This window comes from Aphelocoma coerulescens, chromosome 8 (genome assembly GCF_041296385.1).
Source record: "Aphelocoma coerulescens isolate FSJ_1873_10779 chromosome 8, UR_Acoe_1.0, whole genome shotgun sequence".
Classification (NCBI taxonomy): domain Eukaryota; kingdom Metazoa; phylum Chordata; class Aves; order Passeriformes; family Corvidae; genus Aphelocoma; species Aphelocoma coerulescens.
Window position 1 is genome coordinate 5,769,543 of NC_091022.1, and position 18,727 is coordinate 5,788,269.

Consider the following 18,727-nt stretch of genomic DNA (forward strand, 5'->3'; position numbering starts at 1 on the left):
AGTGTGCGGGGGGGGTGTGTTGAAAAATGCTTTTATTCTCGTTCAGTGCTTCTACCTCCCAGACATTTGATCACAACAGCTGCGCTCATGCGAAAAAATTCTTAAAACATACCCAATATATATACAGATATAACTATGTATATATGTATATATATATATATATATTTATATATAAATTTTTATTTAAATAAAAAAGAAAGCTCGAATCCCAAGCCAATATGTGTATCAAATCCTTGACCAGCCAGGTCTGTAGGGCATAATCAAATTCAATGTGAAATAGTATATAAACGCGGTGCCTTGACTGGGCAAATTAAATAATTGCTACTCAAAAGAGTCTTCTGTTTGGACTCTCCTACTGGTAGGCAATAGTGGGACTGTATCCCCTCCCACCCCCCCTTTTGTTTTATTTAACAGTATGATGAATGCAAAGCTTAGCCCAAGGTTGCTATGACCTCAGCAGGAGTTAAGGTTAAGGAAAAAAAACTAAAACCCAAGAAAAGTTAACTCTTGCTTTACCCAACCAAAGCAATGCAGTAATTTATTACATAACCAGTGCTTTCCCACTTAGTAGTCTAACCCAGAAAGAAAAAATGAGAACAGGCCAAGAAGGTAGAAAGGGAGCAGCACTTGAAAAATAATTCTCAAGAGGTCTTCATAGCCAGGATCTTACCTCAGCATATGCCAAAAAAGTAAAAAATTGTGCAGCAAGAACAAAATCTTTAATTAAAAAAAAAATAATCAAAAGAAACTTATGGCTTCTCTGACTTATGCCCACAAAGCATCTACTTAGAGAAGTATCAGACAGAATTTGCTTCTCAGTACTTCTGGCAGGATCTGTGGTGCACCTTCAGTGGCCATTTTGGTGCAATTCTTCCCACATGAAATAGGAGTCCAGGGTGGATTCACTACAGCCCTGACAAACTGCAGGTTGATACTCAGGTGTCAAATTCTAACATGCATAGATCTTAAACAATGCCAACATCTAAAAAGGACCACACCTTTGCAAAGGTGTCATGTCTGTCATTTGTAGTTTAAATTCAGCAATTTAAGCAAGAAGCTCAGGTTACATTTAAGCATGAAGTTTGCTGCACATCTTTTGACACTGCAATTCATAGCTACTCTCCAACCCCCATTCCTTGTTTACCCTTAAACCATACAAGGAAGCGGCCAACTTGTTTTAGTAAGGTGATAAGGAATTATGCACTGGGTATGTAATAATACCAAAATAAAAGAAAAAACCTACTTCATTAAGATCATACAATTAATCAAACAGAGTATATATATAATATCTTTTTTTTAAGCCCTGGGATTCAAGGCGTCCAAAGTTATTAAAATAAAGTTCATTCACAGAACAAAAACAAATTTAATTTGAATTGCTTGCAGATACTGCTAATTTTCATTTTTTTAATTAAAAAATGTGTTAATGTGAACTATGTGCAGGATTTGTTTCTAGTAGTTGTGTTTGTGCACATTGCCTCTGGACCTGCTGCTCTGCTACTGCTGCTGCTCCTGTGTTTCTCCAATCACCCCTAGAAAAAAACACATGATGGAAGCTGCTGACACCCCAGCAGAAGGAACTCTAGGGTGTGCTGGCCTCGCTTCATGGAGCAGATGTGGGTGTTACTCCCGCTCGCTGGGAATCATGGCTATCTCCTCCTCCCTCGGGGTCCTCTGACAGGCTGAGAGATGCCATATTGTTTGACAGGAGGCCAATGTTCTCTTGGGCCAAAGCTGATCCATTCGGAACATCACTGATGAAGGGAAGTTGAGGAGAAAGGGAAAGTGGGTGAAAAGAAGCAATTACTGAGACTTTTCATTTATTTTTAAGAGGACTTCAGTGCACACATTCCAGAATATTTAACTTACCTAGATAATTTATCTTTTTCTTAATTTTAAAAATATAAACAGTTGTTTTGATTTCATTACTTTCACAGCACCATATGGAAAAATTAATTCCTGCTCTGGAGGCAATCTGATAGTGCAGCACAGAACTCCAGAACTGGTTATAAAAAGAAGGTACAGACTTCATCAGCAATAGTGTATTTATTCAGAAAATGCTCACTCTGAATAAATATCAAGATACCAAACTGCTTACGTGAAGTTATATAAACATCTGAGCTTCTCTGTTCAGTGCTGGTCTGAATATATGTAGATGTATGTGGCTATTTGAAAATACTTGATGTGGAGACTTCCAGCATTCCCAGCCAACATCTTATTCCAACTGTCTATTAAATGTGAACTGAAATCAATCCCAGCATCTACACAGATAAAAGTCCACTACCAACAACTAAAAGTGAACTTAGTTTCAAAGTGCATGCCATCCTAGACAACATCCACATCACAAACCTTAGCAGGATGGAATTAACTTTCCTCTCACATTTGGGAGATTTCTTTTCTTTGAAACTAAAACAGCAGATAAGGATTTCTTTTGTGGTGGCTGCGTAACTCCTGCTTCTTCCTACTAATCGTCCAATGGTGACTAGATTGATTCCTCTCTGACAGATACTGCAAGTCTTCTGTTGCATTAATTTATATAGTCTTATTCCACTCACCTACTCCACAGCTAGAAAGATCCTTAATTCATGCCTGCACTATAAAACCTTGATTTGTATCCTCTTTTCGTAGTAGGCGCTTCCCCATTATAGCTGATGTGAGTCAAGGGGAATTACTCACTCACTAGGAGAGTGACCCTGAAGAAGTCAGTCTCCTGCTACACAAAGACAGGTTGAAGGCCCGTGTTACCTGAATGTCAGTGCAAGGTCCTCAGCTGGAACCTTGTTTTGTGGTTCTAATTGTCCATTTTCTGTCTGTTTAGTGCTGCCCAGCTTGTTTTTCATATCCAGTGAAGACTGGCTCTCCTTTAAAGAAAGGATAGAAGAAAAATTCTTTAAGAGTGTGTTGAAAGAATTGGAGACTTCATCCCTTACGGATGATGAAGGCAGCCTGTAAATTGCAGTCATACAGTTTAACCCACAAAAGCCATGAGACAAAAACAAACTTTTAGATATGCTCATCCTCTCAGGACTCAGTATTTCCCAAAAGGAAGGGATGATCCTTGTAACAACAAGCAAAGGCCACAGACTATAACAGCACATTGACTTCTGAACACTAGCCTGTACCTGCAGAAGATGTTTCCTATGTTAAAGCAGTTTATAGAACTCATGGCACAGTGACCTTGAGACAATCTGGTTTCCATCAAATTCAACACCACGCTTATTTCAAATGGTGACAAAATAACAGCATTTTAAAGTGCTACATTAAACTTCTTCATGAAGAAGACTCAAGAAACTCCTCAGGAGGTTTTGAAGAGTAGAGGTGAAGAGAAAGATGGATAACTTCAGCTGTGGGTATCCAGCAGGAAGCCTTTCTGCCAGGGTGAAAGGCTGCAGCCAGGTACATGGCTCTCCACTGCATCTCTGCCTCCCACCCCGCCAGCACTCACCATGCTCAGCTCACGGGTTCTCTTCCCAATTTCCCTTTCCACCTGGTGTAGCTCCAAGCTCAGCTGTTCACTTGAGATCATCCCAGGCCACTTGGGAGGTGGGGGTGGGGGCTGTGGTTGGCCTGCCAGGGTAGTCGCCTCTCTCTGCAACAGCAGCCTGTTACTAACAGCCTAAATGCATAAAGCCAAGCACATACACAACTGAGCACATGACACACCAAGCACAGAGAGCTCTAAGGCTTCCAGAGTATTGCTCATTTGCAAAACCAAGGCCGCCTCTCACCACACTTCACAATGTCCAGATTGAAATAGCTTCCAGTGCAAGTTTCAACATGCTTCTTTACACATGGACAAGTCTTTTCATTTTTAAACAGGCAGTCTTAAATACCTCTTGCTGTCATAAATTTGCATATGTTTTCCTCATATACCACTCCCTTCTCAAAACTAAGACTAAGCCCATGAACAAAAACACTACTCTCTTCTGAGCTCTATGTTCAACAAAAGCGGACTGTAGATAAGCAAGTCTGCTGATTTATTTTACAGCAGTAGAATTTATCTAGGATTCTACAGCAGAGCCAGAACTATTATTACATCATATAAAACATCTTGAGAGATGTAGTTGTCAATATGTAGGTCTCTACTGACCCACACACTGAAGCAGAGGAACAGAGAGGGGAAAGTGACTGTGGTCATTCACAAGTTGCAAGTTACTAAAAGCAGTAGCCACATCAGCCATTCTAAAAATCTGCCAATACTTGCGTATCAGTTCTGCAAGAATGCGCTCTGCATTTAAATACACCTTGTACATCTTGTACTCCACACAACCCAACATCTGGTCAGTCTTTAAGTAGAAATGCTCATGCAATGCAAAAGCAAAATGATCTATTTCTTCATGCTCTGGCTGCAACCTTGTAAAAGGCAAACCTGTGAAGACTCCTCGATTTCCAATATTTACTTGCAGCTTTGAACACAAGAGATAAACTGAAAGCTGTTGTTACTCGAATAACTGACTAGTTCTGCAAAATTCGTACTATGGCAAAATCAAGGCTCAACATTCAACTCTGTAGGATTTAACACTGACACAATCAAACAATGATGAGCAGGAGAGGAAGGCCACTTACAGGTTTTGCAAATTTCCAATACTCTTGAATTATGGCAAAGGCAGACATGCAAGATTGAAAACATTTTATCCTCTCATTCCCAAACAAGACCACACCCAAACAAGACCACAAGTTCACAAGCTATGTTTCGAGAAATGCATATTACTGCAACCACTGCTGTGACTTAACTGTGAGCTCATAAACTAATCTGCAACAACCCTTCTCTGTAACATGTGTTGTTAGGTAACCACAGTTTCAGCAGAAGCTGCTATCCACTACTTACAGCAATTTCTTCTGAGAAAATATTAACACAAATAGTTGCTGAGGTACCTAGAACAGTTTTCTGGTAACCATTTACTGATTTTTCCTACAAGGAAAAAAGTAACTAAAGCTTTCTAAAACTATTCATTCCTTATGGCTTGACATTTCTCCTTCTGTGTCTCACAAAATCAAAAGATTTCAGCTCATTAATTCTTTTACAAACACACTCACCTTTCCTTATGCTACAACTACGTTTCTTCTAAGCAAGGAGACCTAAAATATTAAGCCTTAATTTTTCAAGCTAAATATATTACATATTTACTTTCTTGACTCTTGTGGCTTGTGCTGTTTAAGAAGAAACAGGAACAAAGCCAAACATGAAACAGAGGAAGCTCATGCCTTTCTGTACATAAATCAAGCATTTCCAACGGCAGTAAAGTCAAGAATAACAGGCACCTACACCACAAGTTTGTCTCTGAGTAGAGCTGAACAGAGGGGGAGTGAGAGAGAATGACAGCAAACAAGACTGAGCACAGACTGCAAATTCAAGTATGGTGTTGATTTGCACGTGGAGCGTGGAGAAGTTTCTGCTGCTAAGCAGAAAGGCTGACACTTGTACCACAGCCCTGATGCCTGGCATCACAGGATTAAGTATTGTTACTGAATATTACTACAAAGGTCAGCCCATGAAAAGCTTTACCAGCTTCATCTCTGTCCACACCACCCCTCAGTGCTGCTCCAAATGCTGGTACCAACCTCCAGTCCCCGCATTTGTGTCTGCTGGCTGATCTGATGGTCAACTTGCTGCAGTTCCATGCGCAACTGCTGCTCTCGTTCAGCTGAGGGCAACTGCTTCCCATGACTAGCCACATCCGACATGGAGAGTCTTTCCCTTTGGGATTGGAAAAGCAAAAATAAGGAGATTTCAAGAAAAATCTTTACTCAGCTGGCACATAAAAAAATAGGTAAAACAAAATTTAGAAACAGGCAAAGAAAAAATAAAGCAAGCCCACCTGTCATTGAAACGTCCCTGAGAAGGTATATTTTGATGAGGAGAATATGGAGAGCCTCCCCAGCCACCATGGGTTCCATAAGGACTGTAGTCTACCAGGGAACAGAAAGAAAACCACGTTGCATTACTACAAAATCACCCTGTCAGTGGTTCAGCCAACACAGAACTACACAGAGAAGAAGAAGAAAGGCCAGCTCTCTAATTATGAGAAGTTTAACATCTCTTATGATTAAATGAACACAGAAATACTCTGTGTGACTGGTCTCACATGCCTAATAAATTACTTTTCCTGTACACCTAACAGTCTGTGACAGCCTTCCAGAGTCTTGAGATTGTGAAGGACTTCAGATACTCAGGCAGATGAACAAACACAGAACAAAACTTACAGACATGATGACTGTAGTTGTTTTTACTACTGAAGTTCCTAAACAACTCAGGAATTCATTGATAATTCTGACCTACCTAGGTAACTACAATTTAAAGACTAAGTTTTCAGGGAAGTCAGAGTTCTCCCTGTAATCAAGTCTAAAAGATTACTGCCTGAAAAATCTAGAGGCAAGTTTGGGGGTATATAATAATTAAATATTTTCTTAAGGTTATTCAGGGCACCTCAAGAAACAGAATCTTTTGAAGTAAGACAGACAGCTATATTATACATGTGATTAGAAAATACACGTTGGAAATTAACCACTCCTGCTTTTTTGCTTTGCCTAAGAGTACACAAGACAATGGTTGCATTAAGCTTGCAGGAGCAGCTATCCATAAAGCAGGAGAGCAGCAGTACAGTACTTCATCAAGATGGTTTTGCATTATGTATTTGGGAAAGTGCTAAGCTTCTGGATTCTGCTACTACAGATTTAAAATAAGCTTCTTATCAGAGGGACTGGCAGAACAAAGTAACTTCTTCCAAACAGCAACAACGTATCACTAACAAATACACTATGTATGCACGAACATGTCACAGACTATCCCAAGTTGGAAGGGACCCACAAGGATCACAAGAGTCCAACTCCTGGCCCTGCATAGACACCCCAACAATCCCACTCTGAGCCTGAGAGCATTTTCCAAATGCTTCTGGAGCTCTGCCAGCCTTGGGGCTGTGACCATTCCCTGTTCAGTGCCCCACCACCCTCTGGGGGAAGAACCTTTTCCTGATATCCAACCTAACCTTCCCCTGACACAGCTCCAGTCCTGTCACTGGTCACCAGAGAGAAATCAGGGCCTGCCCTTCCGCTTCCCCTCGGGAAGAAGCTGTAGACTGCTATGGGGTCTCCCCTCAGTCTGCTCTTGTCCACGCTGAACAGACCAAGTGATCTCAGAAAGCTGTGGCAACCTTGTTTTGAATTCAGACTTCTCAGTATAACCCTACCTGAAGTTACTTTAAGTGGCATTAACACACACCACAGCTGTATTTCTAAGATAAGATACAAGTTTACAGGGTTTGTCTTCAACCTGTACAACACTCTAGCAGTAAAGAAAATAGCAACAGACAGCAAAATCCAAGAGCATAGATCATACCTGAAATGATGGATTTAGTGGCAGCTCCCTGAACTGCCATGGCCTGCATGGGCCCAGAGTTCTGGTACATGGCTTTGGAAGTACGAGAGATGGCCCCAAATCTTGAAACAGTTGGTCGGTCTCCAAATGGAATGAGGTCATCATCCCCTGTCTCGGCCGCTCGTCGCTGCATGTCCAGCCGCTGCTCACGCATGGCTTTACTATCCACATTCTGGACAAGACATGGAAAAGGCACTCAAAAACTCATTCATAAAGTAAGAGGTTCACATTCCTTTCACAACAACTTGGTAAAAGTACAGTACGTTTCTCTTGTATTCTCTATCCCCTTCACTTTGCAACTAGCTTTCCTATTCTTCAGTTTCTAACTCCACTGCCAGAGGGGACCTCTCCTTAATGGTCTAACTTAAGATGACCATTACTACACCACAGTGAAAAAGCTGCAAAATTAATTGTCATCAAATCCAGAAGAAGAGAGCAGCAGCAAATGGAAACTGAGATAGAGAAAGTCTAATGGGAAGAGAAGGAGCAAAAAAACCTCTCCCTTATATAAACTCAAAGAGACCAGTGGGCATCTCTGAGGAATACATTCTAGAATCCAAAAGAAATTGCTCTGAAGCCCAGCGTTAAGAATTGCATCAGCTAACAGCCTGCAAATGACTCAGAATGGGAATTTTTCTATACAGCACTTACTTGGACATGTCTAGTATATCTTTTCAGGCTTTTTCATTAAGCAGCAGCACTGTTTGGAAGATCCTGGTTTCTAAACAAGTTTCAGACTCAAACACCTTCATGGGTCAGCACATGAAGAGAAAAACGTGTTCACTCTCTCCTCAAAGAGCTGAGTTAAATCGGAAAGCTATCTGTTGGCTACCAGAAAATGTAACATGGTAAGAACTGCCAAAATCAAGTTAAGACTTTGCTAAAGAAGTAAAGCTGTACACAGTAAAACAAAAAGAGGAAAGTAAGTGGGGCCACTACATCAAGAAAATTGTCTGAAGGCTACAAACTTTGGTATGGTTCAATATTAAAATAAAACTCTGCAAGCTTTCTGATAAGCTTTCCTTATCAAGGAATAAGGATTGCTAGAAAGAGTTAAGATAACATATCTGAGGTAGGAATAAAGGGGTGAAAATGGCAGTAACAACTAAGTTGGAAGCTAAACTCAATAAATGTAATACTTGGAAACTGACACCTTAGGGAAAATCTACTTTGGAATTCTGGAAAAAATTACATTTTGATCTCGAGGCCATTGGATGGTAGTACTAATTTTAATATATTTCTATTTACTCAGAAAATCTGCATGTCAGCTGCAGAATATTCAGCATTATGCACTCTCAGATGATACTATTATTGTCCCTGAAAAAAGGAATCTCTTATGAATGATTAAAAAAAAAAATTACTGAAGAATTAATTCAGTAAAGGTCTCCCGATAATTTTTTCCTGTGAGGAGACAAAAACTGAAAACAGCAGAGATCCCATTTTGCTTATTTGAAAATTAGCTCTGGGGCAGAAGAATACTTTGTTTAGCCTTGAAAAAGGAGGCTGTTTCTCCAGAACCTTATTACCTCTCTTAATTGAGCTGCAGGTTTTTTGCACAGTTTTCTAGCAGCAGGGATGAAAGCCAAGAGCTGTTTATCAATTCCTGGATGCTGTCACTTGGACAGCAATAAGCTGATTCCAAGTAATCTCAGTACTTCCCCAGGTCAAATGTGACAGTCTAGTAGCTCCAGGCAACCACACTGTGTAGGACTGAGAGCAAGAGGACAGGTAAAAAAGACCAAAGCTGCAGATGAAATGCAGTTTTTTGCTCTGCTTTTTTTAGGAGAAAGCCTCCTTTTTGCATCCACTTCCAACAGCGCCTTTAAGGTTTTAAGAGGAAAGCAGTTTGGCAGACAGAAAAAAGACAAATTTAATTCCAGTGGGGCAGAGGGAAAAAGGGGAGCCTGTTTGAGGAAAAACTGAACCAAAAAAATCCTGATTTAGTTAAATGGTTGCAACAGGTGAGCACCTGTCCACAGAAGAATGAATTCTGATAAGAAATGTTCCCCCCCACCTCTTATTGTCCAAAGAAAGGTCACCATGACTCTGACAAAACAAAAATAAAAGTCAATAGATCACTTTTGCAGATGGGAGATGAAGGAGAATAGATGAATCTCTGTAAAATAGTTCCTCAGGCTAAACAGTCTTTTCTCTTGAAGAACTTGAATGACTTCCTACATGCGTGGGCTACCAGCCTACTTCTCATGTTGAGTGATGCTTGAATGTCAGAAAGAAACTGAATAGTAGTGGTATTTCAGACTCCTCTTTATTTTCTTCTCCGTTCATGACTCCCAATAGTAACACCCAAGCAGCCCCTTCATTTTGCAACACTGACCTAGCAGAAATGGAGCAGCACAAAACAAGATCACAGCCCACCTCCCAAAGTTCAGTGAAGGGCTGAATGAGAGCAGCATAGAGCTAGAAATTGCCTTCAAGAAGAAACAGCCTAATACAATGTTCTGACTGTGCTTTTCTCAAAAACTTCATGCAAGTTTTGGGTATTCTTGTGATCACAAATCAGAGTCCTTCAAGTAAAAACTAGTAACACCCTTAACAGCAGTAACAGCCACCTTAAAAGGAATTAATTGCCTAAAGTTAAGTTACAGCACCTTCCTCTGACAGAAAGAGGTACAGGCAGCAACAAATGGACATGCTTTATTAACAAGCTGCCAGGACAGAATAATTTTTGCATTTCAAGTGCGTGCAAAGAATAATCCTTGCCAAACATTCTTGCTATCCATGGCTTCAGACCAGAGTGGTTATCCTGCATCTATATGCAGAATTTTTTACAAGCTACACAAGGGTAGGACTGTTCATAACTTTGAAAACAAAGTGCTTCACACACCTGTAAATGCTTTCTGTGACTGCAATGCACTTTTGAGTTTAAATAAAAGCACTGCCATCATTGTAGAAAGCAAATATAAGTCCTTCCCAACCCACAGAACTATCCACTCTTTTTCTGTTTTCCCCTTATCCCTCCATACCGCCATCTCCACACTCCTTGCTGCCACAACATCTTTGGGTTTTGCATCTTTGGTTCCAATGTAGGAGCCGATGGTGTCACAGGACCAGGGAGAGTACTGGCTGTAGTCATTTCCTTTGTATTTCCCAGCTACTTTCAGGTCTTCATCCAAGTACTGTACAAAAACAAAAATCTGGTTCTGTAAGTGAGGGGAAGAAGTAGTTTCACAGCCATCCCTGTTCACTTCAACAACAGTGAACTTGAGAAACACCACTAGGATTATTTTTTATCAGATACATCACCCTCTGGAATTGAGCCAGAGAACGCATTAAGTGCATGGGATTCTGAGCCCCTGGCTGTGCTCCCAGTGCTGACTGTTCACTTGGCCAGTTTGAAGGTGATATTTTGTCACTGATTAAAAAAATAAATATCAAGCTGTTACGTATGTCAGGAGCAAAGTCTAGTAACTGTGAAGAGCGATTACTTCAATTAGTAATGGCTCAAAATTAATTTTCTTCATTGCACTGAAAGCAGAGAGCTTAGGACCAGTGGTAGATCAACAGCCAGTTGAAACACTGGAGACTGTACTACAAGGGCTTCCCACCTAGGCACAAAATTTACTTGCCCGAATGCTTGCCAGTGCTGTACTGTTCTGATTTTCTTGTAAACTCCAAAGTATTTTCTAAACATGCCAGTATCTCATGTTTTTGTCAAAATATGCTTACCTCCTCTGAGTGAAAAGGATGAGGCAATGTTGGTGATGGTGCAAAAGGAGGCGGAGAAATCACCTTCCTCTCTTCTAGCTGGGCCATGATCTCTTTCCTTCGTCGGTGAAGCTCATCCAGGCTGGGATGAGGCTGAAATGAAGACAGGAAAATGTTTCAGAGCTCCTGAAGCATTAATGCACGAAATGAGTAATTTTCTAAGTGTTGTTTACCTGAACAAAATAAGGCAGCTATACACTGCAAGGAGAGGGAAATACAGAGGATAGACAGAATCATTAAAGTAACAAGTAACGATCACTTTCTTAAAGTCTACCTGTTAATTTCATATAGGACATACATGTTCCTACACTGGCCAGTGTTAGTTCAAGACACCCCACAAACAAGGAATGTGTTCCAACTTGGCAAAGTTCCCACTGGAACATGTTCAGCATAGCAAGTCCCCATTAGAGTCATATAAGGTAAACTGGTAGAACTCTACAGATCAAAACCTAGTCACATTTATTATTCACTTTGTAATAGAATTAAACACGGCACACTCAAACTGAAAAATCTGTAAGTGATGTTAAAAACACTTCCCGCACTCAGCAATAGGATTTAGAGCCTTTAATCTGAATGACCTAAGTCCAACTATTCCACAGAACTCAATTTCAGTGATTTATCAAAACAAGTCTGTAAACTTATACTAGAAAGACCCTCCAGTTAGCTATCTAACTAGAAAAAATTCAGAAGAGTGGAATTTTTAATCTTTTATTAAGGCAGGTATGCTTAATGTTTATTATTTAGGTACAGAGTTGGTCAGTCACAGATGGGCAGTACAAGAATGCACACATGACCATTTCCACACACTGTATTTACTCTGCACTTGAGTAGTCCTCTTCAGCCTAATCTTTGCTGGAGAAGTCAGAGACTTCAGAGACTTACAAAGTGAGTTACAATGCTGTTCTACTTTGAGCACTAAAGCAGCCTACTTTTACATATTAACATCATTACAACTCCAGAGTGGACCAGTAACTAAATTACCTTCCAGTTTTTGATCTGCTTCCTAAAGTTCAGACTTTCACAAAGGCCACCCCCTTGGTACAAAAATATTAAACTCCTCAAGCAAGTTATAGCTTCTCTCTCTAAACAACTACAAAAACGCAGCGTAGAACCCATACCCTGTGGCACGAAGGTCTGATCGGGCCGAGATGTGGAGCCACTGGGCAATAAGCCTCTGTTTGCTGGTATCTGTCTCTGGACTCAGGTACGTAGAGGGGCACAGCCGTTTGTGGGATGTCGATGGGCACTGGGCTGCCCCGCACCACATCTTCCCGCTGGTAGGGCTGCATGGGGGGGTACATGCGGCGGCCATCATAATGTGGTGGGTACATGGGCTGTGCCAGGGTCGGATACCCCTGTGGCTGTGGGTACTGTGGGCTCACCACACGCTCTGGCAGGTATGGTCCATAGTGCTCCAAGTATGGTGTGCCCGGCTCTGGCACTGATGGAGGAGGTCGGACAAAGCGAGACATGGACTGGGTGGGATAGTACACTCCTGAAGGAAGGCGAGGGGGGAAAAAAACACAAGATACAGAAAGTGATTACCACAATTGTCCACAAAAATTGACTGCAGAAAACCCTGAAGAAGCAAAAATTGATCCAAAGCTCAAGTGACATAGTATAATTATCTAAGATACCAGCACAGTGTCAATGTTACAGTAGCTGATGAAGAGATGATGAGACTGAGCCTACCACAGGTGCCCCACAAGTCCTGCCAGCACACTGAATAGCAATAAATCACCAGAATGTCTCTGCAGATTGCTACAAATGCTTTCAGCTAAGTAAGACCTAAAAAGTAAACTGAAGATTGTCCTGTACATCCTCATCCATGCAACTAAAATTCAATTTGTCTCAATATATCAGAGTCACTGGCTGGGTAAAGAAATTTGGATTATTAGGATATAAAGTTAGCTAGAGTTCTACATCTTGAACAGGAAAAAGACATTTCAGAACTGTAAACCACCAAAAACTTCTAAGATCACATTGCCTGGTTGCCTGAAGATTTTATTATTCTATCTAGGATCTCTGGATAATTTTAAAATAAGCATGAATATGTGCATGACATAAAATTTTGTAGACAACTCAAATGTTCACTGGCACATAATGAACAAATGTAAGTAGTTTGTTTTCCTTCAAAATGCTCTGCAACTTTCTCAGAAATGGCTTCCCCCCATTTCGCCTTTCCTTTCTATGGCTTTTTCTGCTTTCAGCTTCCTTTGGTCTCCCCATTGCTTATTTTTGTTTCATATTAATTTCACTTTATCTCATTTCTCTCTGCAACCTTACATTGCCTAAGAATCATTCCCTGTTTCCATATACATTGCCATATCTTCTCTTTTTAATCCCCTTCAGTATTATCTTTCCCGATGTGCTCTCTTTAGAGTTTTTCCTCTTAGTTCCCTTTTTATGATGTTCTTTTTTCTTGTGAACACTGTTCTCTAATTTCATTTATCTCTATCATCACACACACTTTATTTCCATTTTCCCTGAGTCAGACTGAGTTAAGGTTTACCATATGGGATTCCTGATCCAACCCAGTTAGGAAGAACTGAAGACAGAAGGACTTAAAACACTTGGACAGATACAAGTACTGTTTTCACTTGCATGGAAGTCCTCAGTAAAGGCATAAAATCCTGCCAATTTCCATTTTATTATGACATCACCACATTAGTGTCTTTAGTCCATGTCATTTGAAAGAAAACTTCAACTTGAAGGCTTAAAAACCAAAGTGGGAAGAAAGACTAAAATCAGCCTGAGGATGAAAGAGTTTCATGTCAATCTTACCTTGTTGGTAGGGTGCTGGCTCAAACGATGGGGCAGCTCCTCTGGGGTCTTGATAAAACATATCTGCTTGTTGTGCATTGTACAACTGAGACCCTCGAGGTACCATCTGCAACTGCTTGGTGACAGACACTGAGGGCAGATCTGCTGGCGCCCGAGCAGGCACAGGATGAGGGTTCACTGGCAAGGCAGAAATAGAGCTCTTGGGGACAGATTCCAGCCTAAAAAGTGGAAAGATGGCACTGCTCATTAAGGCCTGGTATAGCACACTGTACTCTAACACGCTGTTCTTTGTCTACACTCCACCTTCTGAAGGCTTCTATCACCTTCTCCAATTAAAATATAAGCAAACAGGGAATTAACACAGTTTAGAGTTTTAGCTTTAGCTTTCTACTCTAGTATATAATCACTAAAAAAATCCCCAACCAAACACAAGAACAACCACAATCCCCATTCTGTTTCTTTATCTTAAAGAACTAGTTTACTTTGTTTCTACTCCAGATTTACACACACAGCAATTTGAACAACAGGTAGGAAGACCCGTACAAGTCAGGAGGGGATCCAGGGGCGCTGCTACTCAGATGGTCCATCTTCCCTGGCTTCAGGGCAGTTTCATAACTGGAGTCAGTCCCTCGAGAAATTAGTTGCGTCACCGTGCTGCCTGTTGACACAATTCCATTTGGCAGAGCAGAAGTTTTCCTATTGGACAAATCCACTCCCCCTTCCTCTGAGAGGATAGCTCCTGAAGGCAGGCCCACCTCATTCAGCTGGCCCAGGGAGGCACTAAGGGGTCTTCTGGGAACAAGACGCTTGTTCATTTTACGGAATCTTCAGAAAGAGAAAACACATATCAAAAACTGAAACAAAAAAAACCCAAACAAGTAAAAGGAGCTGTACTTTATAAAGATTTTTCAAACATGGATTCTACTGAAAGCTTCCTTTTATTCAAGTCCCCCATGGAGCTTGTGAGAATACCTCTTAGAATACAACCTCCCTGATAGCTGGTCTATTAATAGCAGTTTCAGTTAGAACAAGGATGGACTTTTAACGGCAAGCACATCAAGAATTCACAGGTAAACTTCACACAGCAAATTTACAAATCCTACTTTCTTTACACATACGGACCTCAAGAGAAGAGAACCAAAACCAAGCATCACATAAAGTACTACTATCACATAAAATACAGTAACACAAGCTTCAGAGTAAGAATCACAGACTGTTCAAGCTTGTTTTATTGAGAAGAAACTAAGAGCAGAAAGTTTCAGTGAAAAATATTAATTTATAGCCTTTTGCTCCATTTGTCCAATAATAAGCCAAGTGTTTACTACCATGTGATATATTTTAAAGCACAGTTTAAGATGTTACTATATCAATATGCAGCTTACACAATTTCTGTTGTTTGAGAAAGTGATTGCAGAGATAAAAACTCTATGAACAAGCACCAAGTCCAAAAATCTAACTGCTTCTTACTAAAGCCTGAACAAATACAGACTTTTTAACCAATATTCCACAAAAACCAGTAGGCCAATGGTACTGGAGAGCAAATTCCAGAGATGAAGGTCCTCTACTAAATACCCTGCCATTAGTTCAGATGCCAGAATGCAAGTGTGAGGGCATATTTGCAGACCTGAGTGTTCTTGCTGAACAAGAGGCTATTTCTTCAGCAGGGCTGAAACCAACACTTTTATATTATAAATAACAATCAGAGTGAGATGGGAACCCAGACTAGGAAGGTACACACATTACTGTAGAAAAAGGTGCCAGTTATTACTCAATCTTTAGATAATCTTTGTAGTTGCCCACATGCATTAACAGCAACACAACAGAGGCAAAAAGGTGTTTTATTGTTGGGGCTGTTTTGTTTTTTAGATGTTCTTGCAGTCTCCACACGTGCAGGACATACATTAATTTTAAAAAGTTAAGTACTTGCCTATGCACACAGGGTCTTTGTCCCTTGCCAAGAGGGGGATGAGCTGCTGTTTAAGCAAGTTTAGATTATAATTTGCTATCTAAGGCATTACCACACATTTCCCCATAACCTTCCTCCAAACTTAAGGCTATAGAGGAGATACAGGAGTCACACAGCAACAGCAATGCCTACTATTCACACTAAGCATTTTTAAAAGGAGAAGCACTAGCACAATAGCTACTTAAAGGAATTAAGCAAAGATAAAAGGTACAAGGAACAGTCAGAACTCTCAAGTTCCCCAGCCACCTACAGAAGCTGTTGGAATCTGATAGTGAACAAATGTTCTCTTCAGCCCAGGATGACATTAATACTATGGCATGCAAGTCAGTCTCGATACAACAGGCCTCCCTCACCTGCAAAGCTGACAAACAGTCCTTGATACATACAACTGGCTCAGAGGCTTAACGCTGACCCACCACCCAACATAGGTTAACAAAACCATCCCAAACAGCACTACTGATCTTCATTACATTAGCACGATGACAGAAGGCAAAGAACCCTCCAACTGTTTCAGCAGCATGCAAGTACTGAAGTCCTGTTCTTTGTTCATGTGAACAACTGCCTTTGTCATTCTAACACCACGCGCTCTGCTCTTCTTTCTTTGTGTTCTGTGTATGCACTGCATGCTGGTTATACAGCCCATGAACTGACATTAATGTTTCGAGTTTCAGATTAAGAAAGGAAAAAGAAACACTGCATGCCAACTCCAAACCTTTTAAAGTGTTCTTCTCATTATAATTCAAAGAAAATGTGCTTTTTTTAGCCCCAAAAGCAAGCAACAAGCTAATATACTACATAAAACACACTACGTATTTATTTCTTTCAGCTCCTAAACAATCTATTTCACTTAAAAAAAAATTAAAACAACCTGCAGAACAACAGCATCTTGCTCTTGCGTAACTGATAGCCCTCCTAAATCTGTAATGGATCTAGATTATTTACTGCAGACTTGATATGATCATCATTTTTTAACTCTACAACAATAGATGTAACCAATTGAAGGTTCCTGCATGAAACTTTCTGACAGATTACACAAAGAATTGTTGCAGGAAAAAATCTTGGAAAGTTAGTTTTTAGCTCTTTGGAGAGCTAGCAACACATTCCTTACATTTGGAAAACTACCAGCAACCTACCTGAATAAAAAGAGAAGATGAGAAGTACTCCCAAATAACAGCCACTGTGAATGCCATCACATAGCACGTTTAGTCACACTTAAGAAGTAAGGAAAACAGCCCACCTCAAAAAACCTTGGATAACATTTGTGTAACATCAAACTTTCAGAGCTGCATTACTGCTGAACAAAGCAAATATCCTGTATGGAAGAACAAGTAGCTCCATAGCCTAAGAGATGACTGTTACAAGTTTATCACAATTTCTTGTGACAATTTAACAGCCAGGTTATAACTCCTTTCCCCATCATTCCTAGATATGAGAAGTAACTCTTACAGACAAGATGAAACAAAGACTGGACTGCTTTCTACTAGCAGAAGTACACTTACTTTTCCAGCTCCTCCTGTGAGTGTGCGAAGGTGCAGCTGGCCCCTCGGGGACATCCTCCTCTCTGCTTCATGTCTCGGCACATGTATGTCTTGTACTTGCTGTGCTGAGGGGGCTGACAAGGTTAAAGAAACCAGGTGAGATACCTGAACATGAAAGTTCACTTAACCAAGTTGAATGTATCATCTTGTCAAAGGCCTGACGTTTGACTGTTAATATTTCATCAAATTTAAGTGTTTCTGGAAAACCTAATATGAAATAAATGACTGAAGTACTTGAATTTGGTTCTTCAACAGAACCAACAGATTCAAGAGTACATATTTTGACAACTAAGTCACTCTCAGGTTTCTATAACATTTTTATTCAAACTCCTTACCAGAGAGCTTGCTGGAACACAGCTGTACATTTTAGGACACAGTTAAATGGACAAAACTGATACAGGATGAAAAAATTACCAATAATCAGATATACCCTATCAACAGTTCCCACCAAGGGAAAGGTCTGTAAAAGTCAACTCGCTTTCTGAGAAGCTCAGCCAAAAGATGTATATCTGTAAGAAGTCACTTGCAAACTGTTGTTTTTTGGGTTTTTTTGCCATCTACTGTAGTGAGAAGATCCAGGCAGGGTGAATATAAACCACACAGCCTTTTACTGGCCACTGCTGCCAGGTAGCGCAACTTTACCTAGTGCTCAGCAGATATCCCTTTCCCACTCAGGAGACTCTGGGTTCCCTTCCAAGAAGCACTGCATGTACCACAGGTTCTCCACAACAAAAATTCTTGCTGTTTTCCCCTCCCAGATTCCCACTTACACATTTCTACCACTTTTCCTTGTGCTGGTGACAGTGCTCATTATCCATCCCAAGTAATGCAAAAAGGTGAAACAGCAGAAATAATTCACTTTAGTTTTCCCTTTTTTTTTGGCAGAGATAATCTTTTAACTAGTTGAGCTCACCAAACCAGCTCTCTGAGAGGATGAATGCCAAAGCAAGGGAAGAGTAGGACTGGGACAGGCAGCTCTGTATTTCAGCAGCATTTACATCAACTGAGCTACACAACAAAATGAGATCAAAGGAATGTGTGATAAGGTAACTATGAGATAAGCTAATATATAATATTTGGCAACATAATTTCATTACTGAAACAAAAACATTTGTTTCAGGAACTTGGATTGCACCTTCATATGAAGTATATTTGAAAATCTTCAAGCTTGACAGACCGTTAAGCACAAGTATAAGGAAAATTTCATTAACAGAGAGCCAGCTGACTGAAATATGTCATGCTACAAAATCAAGAAAATTCCCACAAATCACAGCAGCACCCTAGCATCCCTTCCCCACCCTCTATTCAGAAAGGTTCTTATCTATTTCCCTAAGCCTGAAG

The 18,727-nt window shown here is 40.5% G+C and overlaps 1 protein-coding gene across 3 annotated transcripts in view; it reads right to left on the bottom strand.

The window, feature by feature from the left end:
* Positions 1-18,727, bottom strand: part of RC3H1 (ring finger and CCCH-type domains 1) — a 74,519-nt gene that overhangs the window by 17,966 nt on the left and 37,826 nt on the right. Inside the window, exons 9-20 of one of the 3 annotated variants that reach the window (XM_069022658.1) lie at positions 17,348-17,460; positions 14,426-14,707; positions 13,883-14,100; positions 12,217-12,593; positions 11,060-11,191; positions 10,357-10,509; positions 7,334-7,544; positions 5,817-5,907; positions 5,560-5,695; positions 3,443-3,613; positions 2,743-2,858; positions 399-1,751 (exon numbers count right to left, since the gene is read on the bottom strand). In XM_069022658.1, the coding sequence (XP_068878759.1) occupies positions 1,601-1,751; positions 2,743-2,858; positions 3,443-3,613; positions 5,560-5,695; positions 5,817-5,907; positions 7,334-7,544; positions 10,357-10,509; positions 11,060-11,191; positions 12,217-12,593; positions 13,883-14,100; positions 14,426-14,707; positions 17,348-17,460 (2,151 nt within the window). In that variant the 3' untranslated portion in view covers positions 399-1,600. Of the gene's footprint in view, positions 1-398; positions 1,752-2,742; positions 2,859-3,442; positions 3,614-5,559; positions 5,696-5,816; positions 5,908-7,333; positions 7,545-10,356; positions 10,528-11,059; positions 11,192-12,216; positions 12,594-13,882; positions 14,101-14,425; positions 14,708-17,347; positions 17,461-18,727 lie in introns of those variants that run through there. The other 2 variants (XM_069022659.1, XM_069022660.1) reach the window with 2 other exon arrangements.